Source organism: Dermacentor andersoni, chromosome 10 (genome assembly GCF_023375885.2).
Source record: "Dermacentor andersoni chromosome 10, qqDerAnde1_hic_scaffold, whole genome shotgun sequence".
In the NCBI taxonomy this organism is placed as follows: domain Eukaryota; kingdom Metazoa; phylum Arthropoda; class Arachnida; order Ixodida; family Ixodidae; genus Dermacentor; species Dermacentor andersoni.
In genome coordinates, this window is record NC_092823.1 from 68,238,262 (window position 1) to 68,258,552 (window position 20,291).

The window sequence follows — 20,291 nt, forward strand, 5'->3', positions numbered from 1 at the left end:
TGCCAGGACTCGTTCTGTTTGCTATCTTGTCCTCGTTCCCTTTCGCGCTTTGTACTTTTATTATGAACATTGCATCTGATAACACAAATTCACCTGGTAACACAAAGAAATACTAAAGGCCATCATGGATTTCAACGAGGCGCAACAAGCTGCGTGCCATCCATTCCACGTCAACCTTCAAGGTTTAGTATTCATACTTCAGCTATGCATCACCCAGAAATTATAGAAGGCGCCAAAGCAAATTTCGGCTAAATATAGGTGTCCTCGCAGGAGCAAAATGTCGCTTCTGTTAGGTTGGGTGTCTGAGGGGACATGCGGTGGCGAAGGGTGGAAAAGATAAGAGCATGCTTTCTTTCTTACAAATAAACACTAAATAAACTAAATAAACTCTAAATATATATAATAAATGAAACTAAATAAACATCGTTCGTAACAATATTACCGCCAGTGTTGTCATTTACGAAGCAGGACTTTCACATGCTTGCTGTTCAGCAGAACCTCCAACTTGGATTTTGACGCATATTAAGCAGCGTCGTTTGAATGTTTGACAGTCGCTCTTATTATGGCTGATAACTTGCAGTATAAGTGTTGCGAAACGAGATCTTATGCTAAAGAGAGCGCCAGCAGCCCTTATACATCTATACTAGGAATACCGATATCCGAATGCATAAATATCTGAGAGGAATATGGTTTTCGCTAATTCGTTTACAGAACTTTGCGAACGTTGCCTATAAACGGTAATAGGGAATAATACTAATGGGAAGAATGTTTAGGGACAGCGGACATACAAAGATTTAAAAAATAGCGCTGTGACAATATTTGGAGTGTGTTTTTAAAACCGTTTGTGAGTCGGGCTACTCGAGAAGCCACATTCTCTTGTGCATTTCGAGCAGTACGTAATGTTGAAGGACAGAAAAGTATGCAAGTCATGGCTGGGTCGGTTTTGCTGTTATCATGCCGTCACTGCGGTTGTTTACTCGAAATAATTAGTTAGAAATAAAACAACTATCCGGCTGCAACAGTCTTATGGACAGTTAATGGTGGTTTGTAAACGTCGAGAACTAAGCAACAAACCTTCCGTTCTGCCTATGGTGTCTTGTACTTTTCAGATAATGAACACAATAACGAGGAACGTGTACGACGAGGCCGCAGAATTGTCGGCTACCAGTCAGGACACGTCGTCGGGAGATGAACGCACATCGCTCGACCCCGTCGCTGCCTTTGCTGAACTCTCGAAGACGGACGCCACTGATGCTGCAGCTGGTTCCAGCACCGCGCTGGGACTAGTGACCAAACAGGAAACCACCGTCGGTGCTGGTACTTCGGAGAAACTGGCCGACGAGCGCCAGGACAGCGTTCCTGGCACTTCGAGGCCGAATACTGCGGCGCCCGCCGGAAACATCAGCGGCATAACGACAGGGTTGGCTGTCTCGGGCGAAGCGAACAGTGCTCCTTAAAAACGTGCCGACTGCCACGTTGCCGACTCTTCAAAGTTGTTAGCACCAGCATCTGCAGTGGACGCTGGTGGCACGCAAGGACCACCAGCCGCACAGCCTGGCTTGCGTAGTGCTGGGCCTCCGCACAAGCTAACCCAGAAGGCCAACATAGATGCGCCGTCACGGGATAACATGGAGCCGGCTACAATATAACGCTTCGCGAATCATTGAAGCGGTAATTCGCAGTGCTGTATGTAATCGTACCACCGTATTGCCGGGAAGTGTCGCGAGGGCACGCTCAGAGCTCGCGAATTCCAATCGCTTTCTTGTCTACTTGTAATAAACCGAACCTTTTTATTGTGTCGTCGTAAAAAAATTACTTGAAAAGGTTTGGTGCTCTAGCTGAGTGGTGTTTAGCAGAGCAACAGTTTTAAGGTTACTCTTGATGCGTGGTGACTGTTTAATGCATGTTGGGTGTTGACGTGTTCTCTCTCAGAACGGCGATGCAAGTGAAGGTTCACGAAAGCTTAGACGGGAAGTCCACTGAAAGCGGAGCTGCTGCTTAGCTGTCGCGCATGCAACTGCAAATATAGCGCAATCTTCATAAGGATGCTGCAGTCGGGCGAACTTACTTTGTAAGGACTTCCTTGGCTGCCGTAGGCACGTATTGTCGACCAGAGGAAGGCGCTTGCAGAAACGTTGGGGCGCAGCTAACTTGCTAAGTTCTTGCACTCTGTCAGAGGAAATACAAGGCATAAAGCTTGCGCTCGACGCTATGTGCAGACGGCGCATATAGTCTACGACTGCAGACGGCGAATGTCTGCCCATCCGAGAGTCTATTTTGGTCGACGAGGCAGGCTAGTATAATAAAATGGTGTGCAAATGTACTGAACCTACGTGAGACCCACGCCATTATTTCACCGCAGTCATGCTTTCAAAAATACGAAATGACGGCGAGTGCAACCGTATGCAGTACACAAACACTACGCAGCTCGGGCTTTGCTATGAGGCCGAAACACAGGTCTATGCCGTGTACCAATGCAGCACCACCCTTACGCGCTTGAGACATCGTTTGCAGCTAAGAGCGCAGAAACGTTTGTTGTACACCAACGGCGCCTCACGAACAAGTGCTGTGCAGGTTATATCACTGCGTTGGTAGAAACGCCCTCGAATTTTCTTATGAGCCTGGGAAAGTGGGAGTGTCATATATGCACGGCGGAGTGAGTATCAAGGAACGTCCTGTTTATGTTAACAGTAATCTATTTTTTTTTTTTACTGCGGACAAATTTTGTGAGCGAACTCGTTTTACCTTTAGAGTGCTTGCATACCTTCGCCAGTCTAATAAGGTATCTGTATCTCTGAATAGTGACTCCATATTATAAAAGTGTTGTCATGTTAGGATATCATATGCTCGATAAATAGTTAGCTTTTCAATTATTGCAGTCAGCAAGAAAATGCAACTTCAACAGGCTTACATTCTGAACTTCTGAATAACAAAGCAATACAAAATGCACAATGCAGCATGTCAAATAGATTTATTACAGAAAGAAATACTGAAATCAGATATTGTAACGTCCGCATATAACTAGTGCGCCATATAAACGGGCTTCGAAAGACATATTGTAATACATGAACTCGTTAAAGGAAGCTACCGGGGTGCTGAACAAGTGTGCGGAGCAATACGATTTCACAACTTCCTCTCACCAGTGCTCGTGCCTCAGCGCTGGTGTTGACTTAATTCTATGCACCTATGGCCCCTCTTGCGAGCAGCCTAAAGTTGTAGTTTCCAATGCCGATGTAAAGGCTACGCATTGGCTTCCAATGACGGCGAACCTGATAGTTTGAAATGCGAGTGCTTGGGAATGCCAAATACGTGCTTGCAAGGACTGACATTTGAACTGCCAATGATGACGTGACGAAAGTGTGGCCGCCGTCATTACGCCTTGGCCAGGTTCGGCCGTGTTCATTTGACAGTGACTCTTTGTGGCCGACGCCTGCGACGTCAAGCTGCCGATCATGAATTCCTTGTGCCATGCACCGCGCCGCGGTAGCTCAATTGGTAGAGCATCGCACGCGAAATGCCAAGGTTGTGTGTTCGGTTCCCACCTGCGGCAAGTTGTTTTTTTCATCCACTTTAATTTCCATTAATTTATCGTTTCTTTATTTCGTTTATTAAGCACAAGTAATTTCCCCTATGTTGTCCTTGGTGTCAGTGTTTGTTGGCTTCTTATGATATGACTATTAAATATCGGGCGCCTCGGTTAACCCCCTTTCTTCTCGTATATTACTTAACGAGGGTCTCGAATCCGGCTACATGGATGCCTTCAGGTAGCATATGTGGGTTTATTGACCAGTTGCCTTCACCCAAAAAGATCACGTTCTCGTGACGCCTGCGGCGAAAAGGACGTACCACGTTAGCCGGTAAGGTCTGTGAGTGGTGGCGCTGGCTAACACTCCCAGGGTTCTACTAGGACACACAAATACCCAAGAAAGTTGATGGGGAAACAGCGCCGCGGTAGCTCAATTTTGAGAGGATCGCACCCGAAATGCGAAGGCTGTGGGTTCGGTTCCCACCTGCGGCAAGTTGTTTTTTCTTCCACCTTAATTTCCAATAATTTATCGTTTCTTTATTTCATTTATTAAGCACAAGTAATTTCTGCTATGTTGTCCTTGGTGTCAGTGTTTGTTGGCTTCTTATGATATGACTAATAAAAATTGGGCCACTCGGTTAACCCCCTTTCTTCTCGTTTGTTCCATGCAGGCGACTCTTACTGGTGCCGCTGTAACAATGAAAACAGGCGAGCGAATTTCTCTGTGACCAGCTTAGAGTGCATCAGGGGAATTTATTTTTGTGAAGCTAGTCGTTACGCAAACACGTGGCCACTGTAGTAAATTTGAATAGCCATTCAGTTCTTACTTCTCTACCAGTTCAGTTCTCAGAGTTCACTTTGTGTGCCATGGAAAATTTTGTATCAAGCGCTGGCTATATTCTTGGCGTCCTGCCACTCCTTCGCCCACAGGCTCATAAAGTCTGAGTCCTTCGAAGCCTCCTGTATCTTGTCCTCAATTCTCGTCAGCTGCTCCTTTGTCAAGGCCTCGCGCCACCCACCGGCCTTCCCAACGCGGACAAAGTTGACTTCCTCCTTAAACTGTGTGCGAGATTCTTCCGTCTCTAGTTTTGCCATCATGGCTAGGATTTCGGGATCTTTGACAAATAGGCGGGCCAGTTCCTCGTGAGTTGTCTTGAGAAACCCTTTCATGTACGGCACGCTGCTACGATCCTCGATAGTTTGAAGTAAGTCGTCGTTGTCTTCCAGTTTATTTCCGTGCTCTTCGCCAAGGAAGCGGGCCAACTTGATGATCGTCCCGCGTTTGTCCCGCGCTAGCTGCTCGTAAGTCATAAAGAAAACGTTGGGTTCGTCCCTGTGAGCGTAGCCTTCTGCGACATGTTTGAAGTAGTCGCCGAAACCCGATTGTCCCTTTATGAAGGCGTCTAGCACTTCGTCAAAACTCGCATTTCGCAGCTCCCAGTCGGGTATCATGGCCATAAAGTGGTAGTACGAAATTGCGGTGTCCCAAGGGTTTCGTGCAACGTAGACGTACTTTGCCTTCCGATCGAACGGTAGACGACGAAATGGCAAGTGAGTGCGCATCGTTCGTGGTGCCTCCATTCCCTCGATGGCTTCTTCGCCTTGGAACTCGATGAAGGGAGAGCGCTTGACGAACTCCTCGAAGTCACGTGGTCCCTCTCCCTTGTGGAGAATCAGCTGTATGATCTGCTGCACCCAGTGAGTTCCGCATTTTGGAAACGCCACCTGCACATGAGCGAGACACCGTTAGTGCGGCGAGTTTGCTACGCAGCTCAAACCGCCTTGAGCCCGACAGCTTAGTGGCTATGGCGCCACGCTGCTAATCCCAAAGTAACGGGTTAGATTTCCGCCAATGGCGGCCGTGCTTCGATGGGAGCGAAATGCAACAAAGGTTAGTGTGTTTACTTCGATAGAGGCGCACGTGAAAAAAAACCGGATGATCGCCACTAACCCGGACTTCCCATTTCACGTCAGTCACAGGTGTACTTGAAGTTTTATTTGCCTACCCTCGGGAGCAGCGTGCTGGGCTCGTCAGAAAGGTTAACACAACGAACGTATAATCAAAAGCAGCGAGTAACCGTTTCTGTGCGTCCGGTAGTACATCCTTTTACCAAAGCAGGAATGACCCCGCAAGCAAACATGCAAGCGGTTAGACGCAGTACCACGCAAAGAAAGTAACACGGGGATTGCTATTTCCATGTAAAGGAAGAAATATTTAGCGGCTGAAAAAATGCTTGCACAGTTACATCGTTTCTGTAAGGCATTGTTATTGCTGGAGACAAAATTTTTTGGCATTGAAAATGTTGGCATTATGGGAGTAAAACAGGCACGAGAGGCATCATTTTAAGAACGATAGGGGAAGGACTGGGCACTAGAAACTGTTCGAAAACCATGACTATTTGAGGTATTGAATATGTGTAGCCAATTTGGACATCAAGAAACGGACATAGCGTTGATCTGTGATGTCCGAAAGGCAACCATCATATTGGGAAAGCCAGTTGACACGAATTCGCTGGGCCCACAAGAGGCCACATGTTAGTTATTTTGTATGCCGCAACACTACAAGGAAATAGTGTACTATATTTAATAAGCTTCCTGCTTACAATGGCCAATCGAGTGGAGCAAGTGCGAAAAACATATGATGCTGCCTAATGGTTGATGAAAGAAGCTAACATTTGTGCCTAATGTATTGAAGTCAACAAGTGGTTTAGAAGGAAAGGAATTGTTGCATAGTATACGTTTACAAATGTTGCTAAAATATACAAGAACAGTAACACATGCTTGTGCTTTCTAGGTTTTGTTGTTCAAGATTGTGCTCCCCTCTTCTCCCTCAGAATCAACTTGTTGACTGAATACGAGCACTCGAGATCGACCAAGGTATATTGATTGTATTATTGTTGAGTGTACACAATCTAGAATTCATGCGTTCGCTTCTAAGAGCCTCCGAAATTTCTTTCAATAGAACAAAAATTCACGTTTCTTGTCTGAGGCTGCCCCGTTGTACAAACCTATTGGAAAAGCGCTGCCACAAACGTAGGAAGCATCAGGCATGTGTTATGGAGCGGTAGACGTGTCGCAGCTCCCGAGCTGTTCACAATAACTCTTCCTGTTTTCTATAGTACTAGGACTTTATGCTTCGCAAGGTGTTTCTTTTTTGTTACATGGCTGAGCTCGTTGTCATGCATTTCCTCTTTTATTCAAGTAAAAAGAGGAGGGTATGACAAAGTGGGGCATAGAGATTTTGCTCACACAGGTTACCTTTGCCGCCATTGGTTTGTGTATCCCTACGGCAATAGAAGAGTGGAGGCGCCGAAGAGGGGGTATTGCGCAACTACCATAGACGGCATTTCAGTGAGACGTTACACGGTTAACTATATATACGCCTACTGCACGCACAAGTCAAAATTAAGTATTTCCAAACTACAGCCTACAGCACATACCTTTCTGAAAAATTCCGTGCCTGCACTTTAACATGTAGTTTCCTGTTCCCTGTCGAACACAGAGACTTTTCATGACGATTTTATCTGGCATTGCTCTGGCAGGTAGTGAGAAGCCCTAAAAATCTAAACAAACGGTGACAACGCGAGCGCTTGTGTGGAAGGTCTCATTGTAAATAGGTGACATCGCCTGTGGTCTGACATTAGCAACAGCGTCTGCCAATGCTGTCATGCACTGCGGAATGAAGTAACAGAATATGCTTTCAAACAGCAAAAGAGCCCCCAAAACTGCATTTCCCGTTGCTAGAATAAAAAATAGGCATTATAGGAGCAAGCGACAGAAATATGCATTCCAGGCCACTCTAAAGACCCCGTTAAACCACCAAATCATTTTTGGTCGTACACCGAAACGATGGGGCCCTGGCGTGCAGGACGACATAGGCATATCCGCAAAGTCCGGGCTCTAGTTAGTGCATATAAGCAGCAGAGAAAAATGTGTAGCCACAGGAAGGCAGGCTGTTGCTAATAGACATGTGTGCCGCAGACGTGCCGCGTATCAATGTCAGTATGTTAGCTTCTACTCCGTAAAAAACGGAAATTCATTTACCATCGGCGTTAACTTGCATCTAGAGTGAATGCACATGTTATATAGACAGTGCAGAAGGCGCTCGATAGCGTGGAAAATAAGAAGAGCTCCACTTTCATGTTGCGAATGCTCTCCTTCTCATGAGCGAGCGACTGCAAAGGCCCGAAAGGGCAGTAAGCGTGCGCAGTGTTAGTGTTACGTATTAAAGACGTTTGAGATAGTATATGGAAATAACGTGAAATAGGTCATTTCCTGTGTCCGTGGCTTGTCGCTTATTTCAAGCATAATACCTCAAAGCAAGCCACTTTTCTTACCTGTACCACGTCGCCTTCCTGCAGCTTAAGTTCCTTTGCCTTGAAGAAAAGTTTATCCACGAACCTGGTGTATGGAATGCCATCAATTACCATGGAACGGCTCTTCTTGTCGTCGGAAGCCATCAGGCTCCTGGTTCGTGGTCTGAAAGACATCATTGCGCAAGCTCATTGAAAACCGTTTCCAGTCATGCACTCGCGCCTTTACAACCGCGTCAATATTCAAACTTCTCGTCGACTCCACAAGATGACGGTACAGCAGTCGTACCAAGGTGGACCCTTAGTTGAAACAAGTCCAAGGCAAACTGCTTTCCAAAAAGGAAATCAAAATACGCCATGTTGCAAGGCAAATAAAATGTTTACAAAATCTGTAAGACTGACTCTCAAGTATACACATATAATTTTTAGTCCCTATCGAAAGCATTTAAATAACAAAGTCGACAGTATTCAAAAGTTGGCTGAGCGATTTATGTATAACGACTACTCACTGTCTAGATTACTCGAGCGAGCCTTCAACTTCTTGCACTACCTAGAATTATTTAAGACTTAAGTTGTCTTTCCATTTTGCCATGGCAAGTTTCAGATGTCGCATTCACACTACCTACAGGGCCCATGAAGACATTCAGAAAGGAGAAATCACAGTGTAGTCATACGTTGACTGGCAAGTCATGTCAGTGTGCACAAGAATTCCTTATTCCCATTTGTAATAGCACATGGGAACAAACTACCTCGCTACGGCTGTAAACTGCTGTTGCAAACTACTCCTGTAAACTGCACAATAGCATAATCACTAAATAATTTATTCGAAAATCATTTTTTTTTCTTTTGTGTACTTAGTTATTAGTGATCCTCAATGATCACTGTTTTGTTTTGATGCTGCCGATCTGTGTGTTTCCTCTTGTTTACGAGTCCCAAAACCTGCTTGCATCCGAAAGTGCTAGCCGTATGTAAAAATAAAAGAGCACCCAATAGTGGCAGTGCTGGCAATTTTTAAATAAATTCTGGAACATATTGCGAGCGCCTAGTCATCCGGCAACGCTGACCACGTCTGCCATTTTCCTTGCGGCATTGCTGCGAGCAGGCTGCATATTGGGAGGCTCAGTCATCCCAGTACAGTCAATAATAGCTGTGGGAGTGCAACAATGACATTACTCGCCCCGTGTTTAACGGACACTGTGCTGACAAGAATTAGCATAGCCATGCCGGATTTTCGTACCCTTGGACATCCGTGCACCCGGCCATCTCAAGAGGCGCACTGCTTTCCAGCCAAAACAACCGGTGAGTGTCGTTTCGCAGTGATCTGTAGTTCGGGCGTGAGCTATGCGGCATGCGAATTGTTCATTTGCTCTCCAATTCTCCCGTCAGGCTTTTAAAACAATTTTGCATTGGAACACTGCGTCCCAGGCTCATTACGGCCACAAGAAAACGCGTCACACGAGCGCCACAGTGTCGCAGCTCTGGCAGTAGTGATGCTCCTAGAAAACTAAAATAGTAGCAAAGCTCTGTGCACGCCACATATGAGCACTGTGACTTCTCCGTTGGCGTTGGGTTTTCAGCTTCGAGTGTTTGCATACTCAAGTTTGTACAAGACTGACCACGCATGTTTCCATTGTGAAAAAGGAGCTGGGGGACAGGAGATTTCAACGTGAGGCCTTGGATCCACGCACTGTTCTCTTCCGTTCGTCACCAGACGTATTACATGTCCGTATCATGGCGGGCTGCCCGTTTTAACGCGATAGTGTTAAGGAGCTCGTGCCACAGAAAAGCCGGTGTCGTCGGTGTCAGTGTCGGCGGCGTTGGCCGTGAGCAAATAATCACGGAAGGCAATTCATAAATAAAAACAACTTGCAAGGTGGGCTGGATGGGAATCGAACCAGGGTCTCCAGAGTGTGAGACGGAGACGCTACCACTCGGCCATGAGTTCTTTTTATTTTCGTTACCGGCTTGGCAAAAGAAAATACAATGTGAATATTACATGGCCATAAAAAACAACTAGTCAATGCCAGATCAGTGTGGTGTGATAAGAACGATGTAGGCTAGTCACTTTGTCCAAAGCACTTAGCCAATCAGGAGGATCACTCTGTGCACAGAAAAATTCGCGTATATATAAAACACTTTCAATGAAGTATTCATGTGCTGGGGCCTGAACAATGCGCTCATGTCTAACATCCATACGCGTTCGCCACACACTGTGCATGTACAGAAGCATTAACAGATCGACAGGCACTCCCTCTGGTTCCGCGCATGGCAGGAAGCGTATCCCGAAAGCACTTAACGGCAATTCCTTTTTAAAGCTATGTTTTAGAATATCCCACAAAAACACTGCGTCATGGCAGTCCAAAAAGATATGCTCAATCGTCTCCGGTTTTTTGCATATAAAGCAATTCACAGACCAAGGTGCAAAAATGCCTTTGCTTTGCAGCCACGGTTCCACTGGGAGAGTGCCTGTATGTGGTTGAAAAAAGAAAGATTTAACAGAAGCTCTTACCGGCATTCGTTTAACTCTCTTAAGAACATCTCGTTCTGAACCTAAAACAAATACTGTACGATACAACGGTACAGGCAAGAATACATCAACAAGATCTTTATACAACTTCTTACTAGTAACAGCGGCCAGATATTCACTAGAAAATCTTGCTTTTAGTATTCGGAAAGACGCGACCACTTCACGCAAAAAAGCACTTAAAGGCATTAGCCCCGTATACATGGACGACAATACATAATCAGGCAATGAATCACGCAGTCTAGCTTGAATCACTGTTCTCAGAAAAGCATCCTTTTGATCACGCAAAAAAAGAAACCTGCTTACAATCTGTTTGAGGAACAAATGCGACAACCCCAGCCCACCATTCAACATTCTATGGAACAGATTACTACGACTTGTACGTTCCCATGTTGAGGCCCAAATAAACATCGCAAATACTCTATGCAGCTTTTGCACAGGCATCCTCGTCAGACATAACGCTTGCATCACATAAAAGATTTTAGCTACTAAAAACAAATTACACACGGTGGCTCTTGCAAACATTGAAAATTTATGCCCTCCCCATTTGCCGGTCTGAGTTTTCATTCGCACTACTTCATTGTCCCAATATTCTTTGCTATCTCGATAATGTTCGAGGGGGACACCTAGGTAGGTGCCTGGAGTCACCGCCCATTGCATGTTACAAAAAGTATCAGGCTTGTATTGCCAATTCCCATGCCAAAAACCAAGACACTTGTTCCAGTTACTAGCACTTCCACTTGCAGTACAAAATTTTGCAGCCTGTTGTACAACTGCTTTAACACTGTCATGGTCCGTACAAAACACTGCTACATCATCAGCATATGCTAAGACTCGAACTTCAGTTTTATGAAAAGTGTAACCCCGGATGTTTGGGCTTTTCAGCAGCTGCAAACAAAAGGGCTCGAGGAAGAGAGCGAAAAGCAGGGGAGATAAAGGGTAGCCTTGTCTCACAGACGACTGCACAGGAATACCATCACTTAACTGCCTATTAATTATCAGCTTCGCTATACAACCATTGTACATCATTTTAACACCTTCTGTAATAACGGTTCCAACATTGATATGGTCTAGGATCGAGAAGAGAACTTCGTGTACGACTTTATCGAACGCCTTGTGCAGATCTAATTGCAACATGGCCACGCGCCCATACATTCCGTCACAGCATTCAAGGACAGTTCTAGCTGTGTGAACATTGGTAAAGATTGACCTGCCTTTTATGCCGCATGTCTGATGTGACCCTACAAGTGACTTAATAACACTTTGAAGGGGTCGAGCTAAAATCTTCATGAATATCTTATAGTCTACGTTTGTTAGACTGATGGGACGGTATGATTCAACAGACTGTAACTTAATCGGATCATTCGTTTTAGGAATTAGTACTACGTGGGACGCTCGGAAGGATGGAGGACTTGCTTTCATTTCATAGAATTCGCTAATCAGCCTTTCAAGTGCGATTGCCATTTCTGTTCTAAAAGCTTTATATAGAGACGCACCGAGACCGTCTGGCCCAGGAGACTTGTTTGAACTAAGCTCCAGAATCGCTGATTCAATTTCTTCCGCCGTAATACTGGCTTCTAGAGCGTGCACAAGGTCATCCTCTAATCTCGGCATCAGCGATAGGAATACTGTTCTGAAGTAGTCAGTGTTCGGTGTAATAAGGCTGAATATATCTGTGTAATGTTCGATGAATGCCTGCTTGATTATTTCTGTTTGATTTGTGATTTCGTTTTGATAGCATATTTCCGTTATCTCTTTCGACAGAGCGTGCCTTTTTTCATCACTGAGCGCGCGCTTGGTGGGCGTCTCTCCGGACCACAGTTTTTCGTTACGCGCCTTTATCACTGCGCCACGGTACATTTCTTCGTCTATTGCCTCGAGCTTAGTTTTAGTCTCTTTAATTTCTTTTGTGAACAATCCCGGCTCGTAGCACTCCATACTTAGCATGAAATCTAGGGCACTCTGCAGCTCTTTAACTCGTTGTTTTTCTTTTCGCCGAAGCGCACATGATCTATCAAATGCGGCTATTTTAATATCACATTTGAACTGCTCCCATACTTGCATAAAACTTCCGGAGTTACTTCGCAGCATGTTCACTATATAATCCTTGACTTTAGTCACGTACTCTTCATCTTCCAGTAATTTATCATTAAACTTCCACAAGTCCCAATTAAATTTCGCAGCTATTCTCTTCGTACCGATTGTAACCATGACTAGGCAGTGATCACTAAAAGAGACATAGATCGTCTGGCAGTCAGAACATAACAGCGAACATTCGACAGAAACATATATACGGTCCAATCTAGCATGACTGCCTCCCTGAAAGTGAGTGTACATTGCCTGGCCTTCATGCGTCGATATCAAGCCTACATCTTCAAGGTCGGGCTCACCTACAATTTCTGAAAGTAACTCGGCGCTCCGATCTCGAAAGTAACGGTTTGTTGTACTATCCCCTGGTCTACAGACGCAATTGAAGTCACCAAGCAAGATCACCCGCCTTTCAGTAAGCAGGACAGGCTTCACCTGTCGGAAGAAACTCTCCATTTCAGCAATTGCATTTGGAGCGTATACACACACAGCTCTCCAAGCCACTCCATCTGATTCAAGATCACACATTACTAGACGCCCACTTTCACACGAGAACACAGTATCAACAGCCCCAATACCATTTCTTAAAAAAATAACGCATCCACCCGCTCTTCCAACAGCATCTGTATCTGCTACGATAGACCGCTACCATTCTGTCTGTTTGCTCTTCGTCTTCAATTTTGGTTTCATGAACCGCGAGCAAATCTATTTTGTTTTCTAGCAGAAAGCGGTTCAGTTGCAGTTGCCTTCTACGCGCAGACAGGCCCCTTACATTAAGCGTAGCAACACGTAGGCTGGACGTGAGGTTGGTAGCCATCTAAGGAAAAGGGAGACGCCAATCAGTCTACTCACACGTCAAACAGGGTGAATCTATATCCATTAAGGCGTTTGAGCTTAGTACTGACCCGATGAAAGACCGGGTTTCTACCGTTGGGGCGAAAGAAGCCTCCGCTAAGGCGGAGGGAGAGCAGACGCAGTACTGCGTTCCGGTGGCAATTTCGGTTTGGGCTTGAACGGTCCGCGGCGCGTTGAAGGTGCCTTCGGCAGAGGCTCCTCGCCGTGTTCACCGACCAATCTCGGTTCCTGATTATCCGAATCCTCGTGAGCCCGCTTCACTGGTACACTTGACGCTGCGGGCATCTCGGTATCGGCGTCTTCCTGGTTGTCGCCCTGCTGCCCAGTCGCAACCAGGCTTACAGCTGTCACGCTATCCGCTTTTTCCGGAAGGAACGCTGGCTTTGATGCGACGGCCGGCTGGGTTTGGTCCTTACCGGTTTGGCTGGTATCTGTAAGGGGTGCGGGGGCGGTTTCCTTGGCTGTTGACTCTTTGGTAGCATCATCTCCCCCACTTCCGCGGGTTGCTTCGACCGCGTCTGCTTCATCCATGATTTGTTCGGCCGCTTCATCACTTCGTGCCTGGCCCGTAACATTAGCGTAGCTACGCACGCACTGGCTCTCATCGTGGCCGAAACGCCGGCATTGCCCGCAACGTGGCACCCGACACTCACGGCGTATACGTCCTTTTCCACGGCACCGAAGGCAGAGCGTAGCCCTACCAGTAACATGGACGAGAGCAACGTCCTCACCAACACGCAACTGATGGGGCAAGTCTTCGATGGTAACACCCACCTTCAGTTTCAGTGTAACCGACCGTGTTGTTGAAGCCTTGTCGACGCAGCCTTTAACCTTCCATTTATCGCGGGTTATTTCGGTCACTTTTCCGAACGCTGCTAATGCCCCTCGCACGTCTTCGTCTTGCACACCGTGGAGCAGCCAAAACAGCTTCAGCCTGACGCCTTGGTTGTTCGGGTTAATAACCACGCAGCGGTGGTCTTTCACATTGAAAGCTTCGGCCTGCAGAACCTTTGCCTTCGCTCCTTCGCTGTTGAAAGTAACGGCCCACAGTTGGTTCATCTGATATGCCACAAGGGCAACCACATCCGGCAGCAATGACAGACGCGCTAGGGCGTCGCGAAAATGCTCGACGCGATATGGCCTGGCGGTGACATCACCATGCAAAAATACTGTGTTCAAAACACTCGAACCTGATGGCAGATGTGGGACAACCATTTCATAATCCTGGGCAGGCATTTCAGTGCTCCTGATGAGGTGCTTCCTAAGTCAGTGGTCGCCATTGATTTTACTGGTTTGCAAACTGAAGTATAGGTTCGAAGGAAAGGACGCATTGCGCCTGTGTTACTGCTTCTGCCACAATGTCATGTTTTGACGTGAAACGTCTTTAAAATCGGCCATAGGGGATGGCTTGCTAAAACCACAAATAACGGAAACATGCCACAGCATTCTCGCTTATATCTTTGCAATGTTAACTACCCATGCCCTTTAGTTTGGCATCATTGTGCAGAGGCAGAAAGCGGGGCGTTTGTTTGAAGTTCCAGCCGTTTGATAACGGCATAGTGGTTCGATACTTTTCAAGCAATAGCCCAAACATGACGTGTAACATGACGTGTAACATCACGTGTTGACGTGTAACACATGGACGTGGGTGGGCAGTGAAATGTGTATGATAGAGTTGGAAAGGTGGAGTTGTTTATTGAACAACTTTTCGTCTACGCACACACACAAAAAGTAATACAACTTTGCAGCTTTGTTCCCAATGTTGACAGCAACGGGGGCCATCGTCGCGCAGAATGCCATAGCTCGACAAGTAACCTTAGCTTTGCCACCGCTTCATCGCCAGTCGTAGAAAGCCTATGCAACGTATTTGTGCGTCGCATACGCGGTGATATCTCCAGGTTCTACGGAATCTTTAGAAATCGCCTGTGGCAGAGAGCATAATTGCCTTCCTTCGGCGTTTTTATTCGAAAAGGTGCAGATTAGCAGCCCTAGAAATCAAAATGCTCCAATGAATAATGAACATAATTACACTAATGGACTTCTTAATGAATGACATTATGGCACATGTCACAATTTGTGAATTCTAGCGTCCGTGTTTTCATGATGGACCAACTTGAAATGAATTTCAAATTTTTTCACCTGTTTCCACATATTATTTACCAATGTTTGGGACGAAATACATGGGCGTTCCAGTTACTTTTATGTTTCAATGCATAAAAAAGCGTTTTGTTAAAAGAATAAGTGGAAAAACCGTGAATTTTTACGGCGATTTTGATTACGCATATCTCCAAACTGGTGTCATTCTGGAAATTCATTTGAAATGGATGCACCTTGCAAATTCACCAGGGACAATTCGCAAGTTGTCACCTGTGCCATAAAGTAATTATAGAAGGAGGTAATGAGTAAATTCTTGCTAAATTCTTGGTAATTAGCTGAATATTTGTTTCAACTACTCGTGTATGTGCAGCTCTCTGAATATTCCAGTTCAAGGAATAGAGTCAAGTTATCAGCAACGGATGATTTTTAAAGATTTCGTGAAAGTTAAGAATGAGCACCCCCGTATGCTGGGCGAGTAATAGCAGCGGTGGTTGCTCACTGAGTGGCATTGTGCTGGTGAGCATGACATCACTGGTTTGATTTGTAGGTGCCGTGGCCGGATCGAAATGTGCCGTGGAATGCTAGAACGTTGTGCTGTACTAACTTCGACAATGGAATGAGGAACCACAATTGTTGTCAAAGTTATTCCAAAAGTTTAAGCCTAAAGGGAGGCTCCGAAGCCAAAAGAATTACGATAATCTACGCGTAGTGAATTGTAGATTCCGCAGGGAAAGCAGCCTAATTTATTTGTATTTCAAGTACAAAGAAAAGGTTGCTCATTCCCAGACATAATCCACGCACACGCAAAGCCTAAAAAAAAAAAAGTCCCCCACGGGAGCAATCAATCTAATATTTCGGACACCATTTCAGCAATTTTTTACACCGGGGGCGCTACTGGTAGGGAAGCACGGAGTGCAGAGTGTAAGTTAAAGATTGCATGCGTAATCTCGAATGAGGAGATACAATGAGATGTTACTTCAAAGCCTTCGAATCAGTGCGGTGGATAACGGTTGCAGACAAAGTGCGCTGAGACAATTAATACTATTTTTTTGCACCAGCGTATTCGTGCTTGTCGTCTGTGCAGAGTATCCGCACGCTGGGATGACCCGCTAGATTGTTTGGTGCAATTAGTTCAATAACGGACTTGCGCTAAATGATGGATCTACAAGAATGAGTAATGTAAGCTAGCTGTGCTAATGGTGCTACCCCCTAGGTACCGCGGTCACTCAGACAGACCTCAAACGACAGCTGAACAGATTTATGTTTTCTGGTATATTCCAATATCAATCCGAAGCTATCATGTCTGCAGCTTGCGTGTGTGTCGTACATTACGCATTTTTCTGACGGATATTAATTTTAAACATTCATTCAGTCCAATAATGTACTTGCCCATGGCGCAAGGCCTAGAATAATGAGGGTGCATGCTACAGTTGCGGACACGAGAGTGCGGGCGTACCGTACGTCGCTTGTGGTGGTGGCTTGTGACCTCGGCAACAGCTTCGCTCTACATCCAATTTCAAAGGGTGAAACGAAGGAAGATTTTTTTTCGGCAAGTGTCCACCTTCGTGGATGAGGGATGCGCATTTTATCGAAATGCGCTATTTTGCCTTGGTGTTTAATAAAGCTTCGGCTATGTACGCCGATTCTCACAGTGCGTGCAATGTGCACAATTGTTTCATCTGCATTTCAATCGTAAGCACGAACTCGATGATTTCGTGCTTTAGTAATGTTGTGCCTACAAGATATTGCATTGAACGATAAAGGTCTGTGAAACCCACCAAAAGATCTTATTTCGGGCCCGTTCTGCTCAACTCCAGAATAACAGCACCAGGCTTCCCTAGCGCTATGTTTACGAGGATCATCTTATGACGTGTTGGGCGGGGTTCCGAATCGGCTTTTTGGAGTTTCGTACCGACCAGAGCACGAAGTTAGACGATTACTGAAGCGTACTGTATCTTGGCAGCCGGATAAATATGCAGACAGTGTAGACAAGAGCGATTTCAGTAAAAGGTCGTAGCGTTGTACGTAAACGAGGTAGCGAGTAAATAAGTAAAGGTAGCGAGTGAGGTAGCGAGTTACTGCTACCTCGTAAATGAAGTAGCAGTGAACGATGTAGCGTTGTCTGGCGTGTCAAAAGTTTGAGGAATGAAGTGCCCATTTAGCGGACCAAATAGCTTTTCTCGCAGCCTGTGGTTGACGAGATTACATTTTATCTTTAATTGATGTCAATTGTCGTCTAACTTTTATCCCATGTTCTCGCAGTCTAGAGTGCGTGGTATAGCACGTGTCAGGGAATCAGAATTGTCAGCTAGCTGGAATGAAAACCTTCTGTTCAGCTGAATGGGATTTAGTCAGATATATTTTCAACTTTCTGTGCAGCACAGACAGGACGCAGTCCTTTGATGACAATCGCATTGCGATAGATTATAGCATGAGGAACAATTTTTCGAAGGGCTGCTACCTGACATTACATTTTCATGGATGAGGCAAAGGTTTCATGGATGATATACTTAGGCAAGTTCTCTTTTTTTGTGCCAACCTCGGAGTTTTCTCTATGCAGTTTTTGGTTAGCTGGACCACATTTTTCGAAAGAAAGCCCGCAATGATTGCGCAAATCACGCTGCTACACAAAAGTTATATCTAATCTGACATCACTTGCCAAAAAATAAAAAAGAAACGAAAGCACTCAATTCAAAACTAAACTAATTCATGATTACATTTTTTCACTGTCGGCACACGTTTATTTTGAAAATTGAAGCAAATTGTCATAATAGACTACTTTCAAGTTTCGGCAGTTTAAAACGGCCATGGTCTACGAAATAATTGTGCTTGAATTATTGGTTCAATTTACTTGACTGAGCACGCAACACTGCAAAACACGGCTCCCTTTGCAACACTTCTGTGTCAAAACAGGGTGGAGAAACTTGAAGCGGGGCTACGCGGTGCGATAAAGTAGTCCGTTTCATCTCTGCTGCTGAAGTGACTATGCATCCTATCGGGAGTCGTATAATATTGCGAGAAGAAGATCGACAGCAGCTTCAGTTCACTTCGTGCTGCTACGTTTCAGGAGGGTTGCGCCGCAATATGCGCTTCCAAGAGCTGCGTGCGTAATCAGATAAATTCAACATATAGTTCGAGGCCAATATTGCGGCGTACATGGTCGTTTTGAACTGTGTAAGAATGGAAGTAGCCTTTTATGACGATTACGTTCAACATTACGCTACAAAGATGTGCCGCAAAGATTTCTGTACTTGAAAGTTATGATGTGATTAGTATACTTATTGAATGGCATTGCTTAAATTTTCTTGCGAATGATGTCCGCCGGGTCATACATTTATTGCATGGTCACGCGATCCGCATAACATTCTCGGGGAATATTGAAACGTTTAAGTTGCGATACGCGGTGTTTGTTACATCTTGACACGAGGCCTTTGACACTACGCCGTTGCTGGAGTACCGCTGGCAGGAACTGAACCCACCAGATCATGCCCTGCGACGCGAGGTCATAGTCCCTGAGCCAGCACGGCGTGTGAAAAACAAAACAAAATTAGAACAGGCACAATTACTGAAGAAACTAAACAACGAATAAACTTATACTGCAGTGAATTACAATGATACATACAACGATGAAAGAAATTTGGCCACTATTCTTACCCACGTGAAGATGTCCAACGCTTTCGTTGACAGTGCCGCCACTGAAGGATGCGTTCGTTAGAATGCTGGAAGAGTTAAAAATTTAACCGGGAACGTTTCCTCGACTGGCTGTCTTCTTTTAACGGTCTCTCTCTCTAATGAGGAGTGACCACGCTACTCCCTACTATAAGCATCGGAATGGAGGCGGGGTTGGTTGTCGCAGTCGCGGTCGAGCCTCCACGCCGGGGCGGTGACTGTACGCTCTTTGTCTTTATCATCGACAGAGATACGAGAAAAGCAAAGGTCTGTGCACACACGAAGCGACAAACTTGAAAACGGTAACGGAAGAGATATCGTCGAGTGTGGCCTAGGAATGTATTGTTTCTATGCATTATCGCGTCAACGGTGTCCTACTGCGTCAGCTGTAAGGGTGACTTCGCGATAGCGCTTACCAGACAGTATTCCATACTTTATTCGCTGTGCCTTCACCTAATGGCTGCGACTATGCAGGCGCACAATTTCTGTGGCAGAATGTGAAGATGGCTTAACTGTTAGCATGTATTTCATAAGCGGCCTAAATCTACTTGGAGGAAAGCTTGAATCAAGTGGTAAAGCAAAGCAGTGCTGGAAGGACAATCTCGACTGCATATTTTTACTTTAGCGTTAAATGAAAGTCCGCGAGCTATAAACTTTACCAACATCAGTGACAAGCCTCAAGGTCCCTTAAATGATTTACTATAAGAGATTTTCTGCCAGCCAGTTCCATTTTGCATTCCAGGATCTTTATGTGATGTTGACGACATCACGACGCAGAAGCTGATCAGGTGCGAGGAAGGCATTTTGGCGTTTTGTAACTCACTCCAGCTTGCTCTGTGCTCTGTGTGTTAAGCATTGCGCCGTGCAACCGACGACCATGTGACTCTAGCTGCGTGCGGCTGCGCAATATAAAGAATCGGTTTATGCACAGCCACTTGCACTACACATAAAGTTGTTCCGGTGGCTGGCTCTGGTTCTCTACGAAATTACGCAATGAAACAACGAATTGTGCGTGACGGCACTGACAACTAGACAACATGTGTTGTCATACGTTGAAGGAAATGAAATCACCACGGGTTGTAGTGATAGAATCGAGCACGGAGTTCACGATTTAAGTAGGCAAGATCAATTTAAATTGATGCGGTCGACATCACGATCTGGGCGCCGGGCGGCTCGCTAGCCATGCTCGCACACTCGTTACAATGTTGGAGGCTACGGA

At 45.6% G+C, this 20,291-nt stretch overlaps 1 protein-coding gene across 2 annotated transcripts; it reads right to left on the reverse strand.

Moving 5' to 3' along the window:
• Positions 1-2,952: 2,952 nt before the first annotated feature.
• LOC126544010 (amine sulfotransferase-like) lies at positions 2,953-19,290 on the reverse strand. Of its 2 annotated transcripts, none has more exons than XM_050191188.2 (3): positions 19,058-19,290; positions 7,864-8,005; positions 2,953-5,251 (listed from the first exon to the last, which is right to left on the reverse strand). In XM_050191188.2, the coding sequence occupies exons 2-3, from the start codon at positions 7,984-7,986 to the stop codon at positions 4,409-4,411; spliced, it is 966 nt and encodes a 321-aa protein (XP_050047145.1). In that variant the 5' UTR covers positions 7,987-8,005; positions 19,058-19,290; the 3' UTR covers positions 2,953-4,408. The 2 variants fall into 2 exon arrangements, with proteins under 2 accessions (XP_050047145.1, XP_072140996.1); XM_072284895.1 differs by lacking the exon at positions 19,058-19,290 and adding an exon at positions 10,349-11,603.
• Between the last annotated feature and the right edge of the window lie 1,001 nt (positions 19,291-20,291).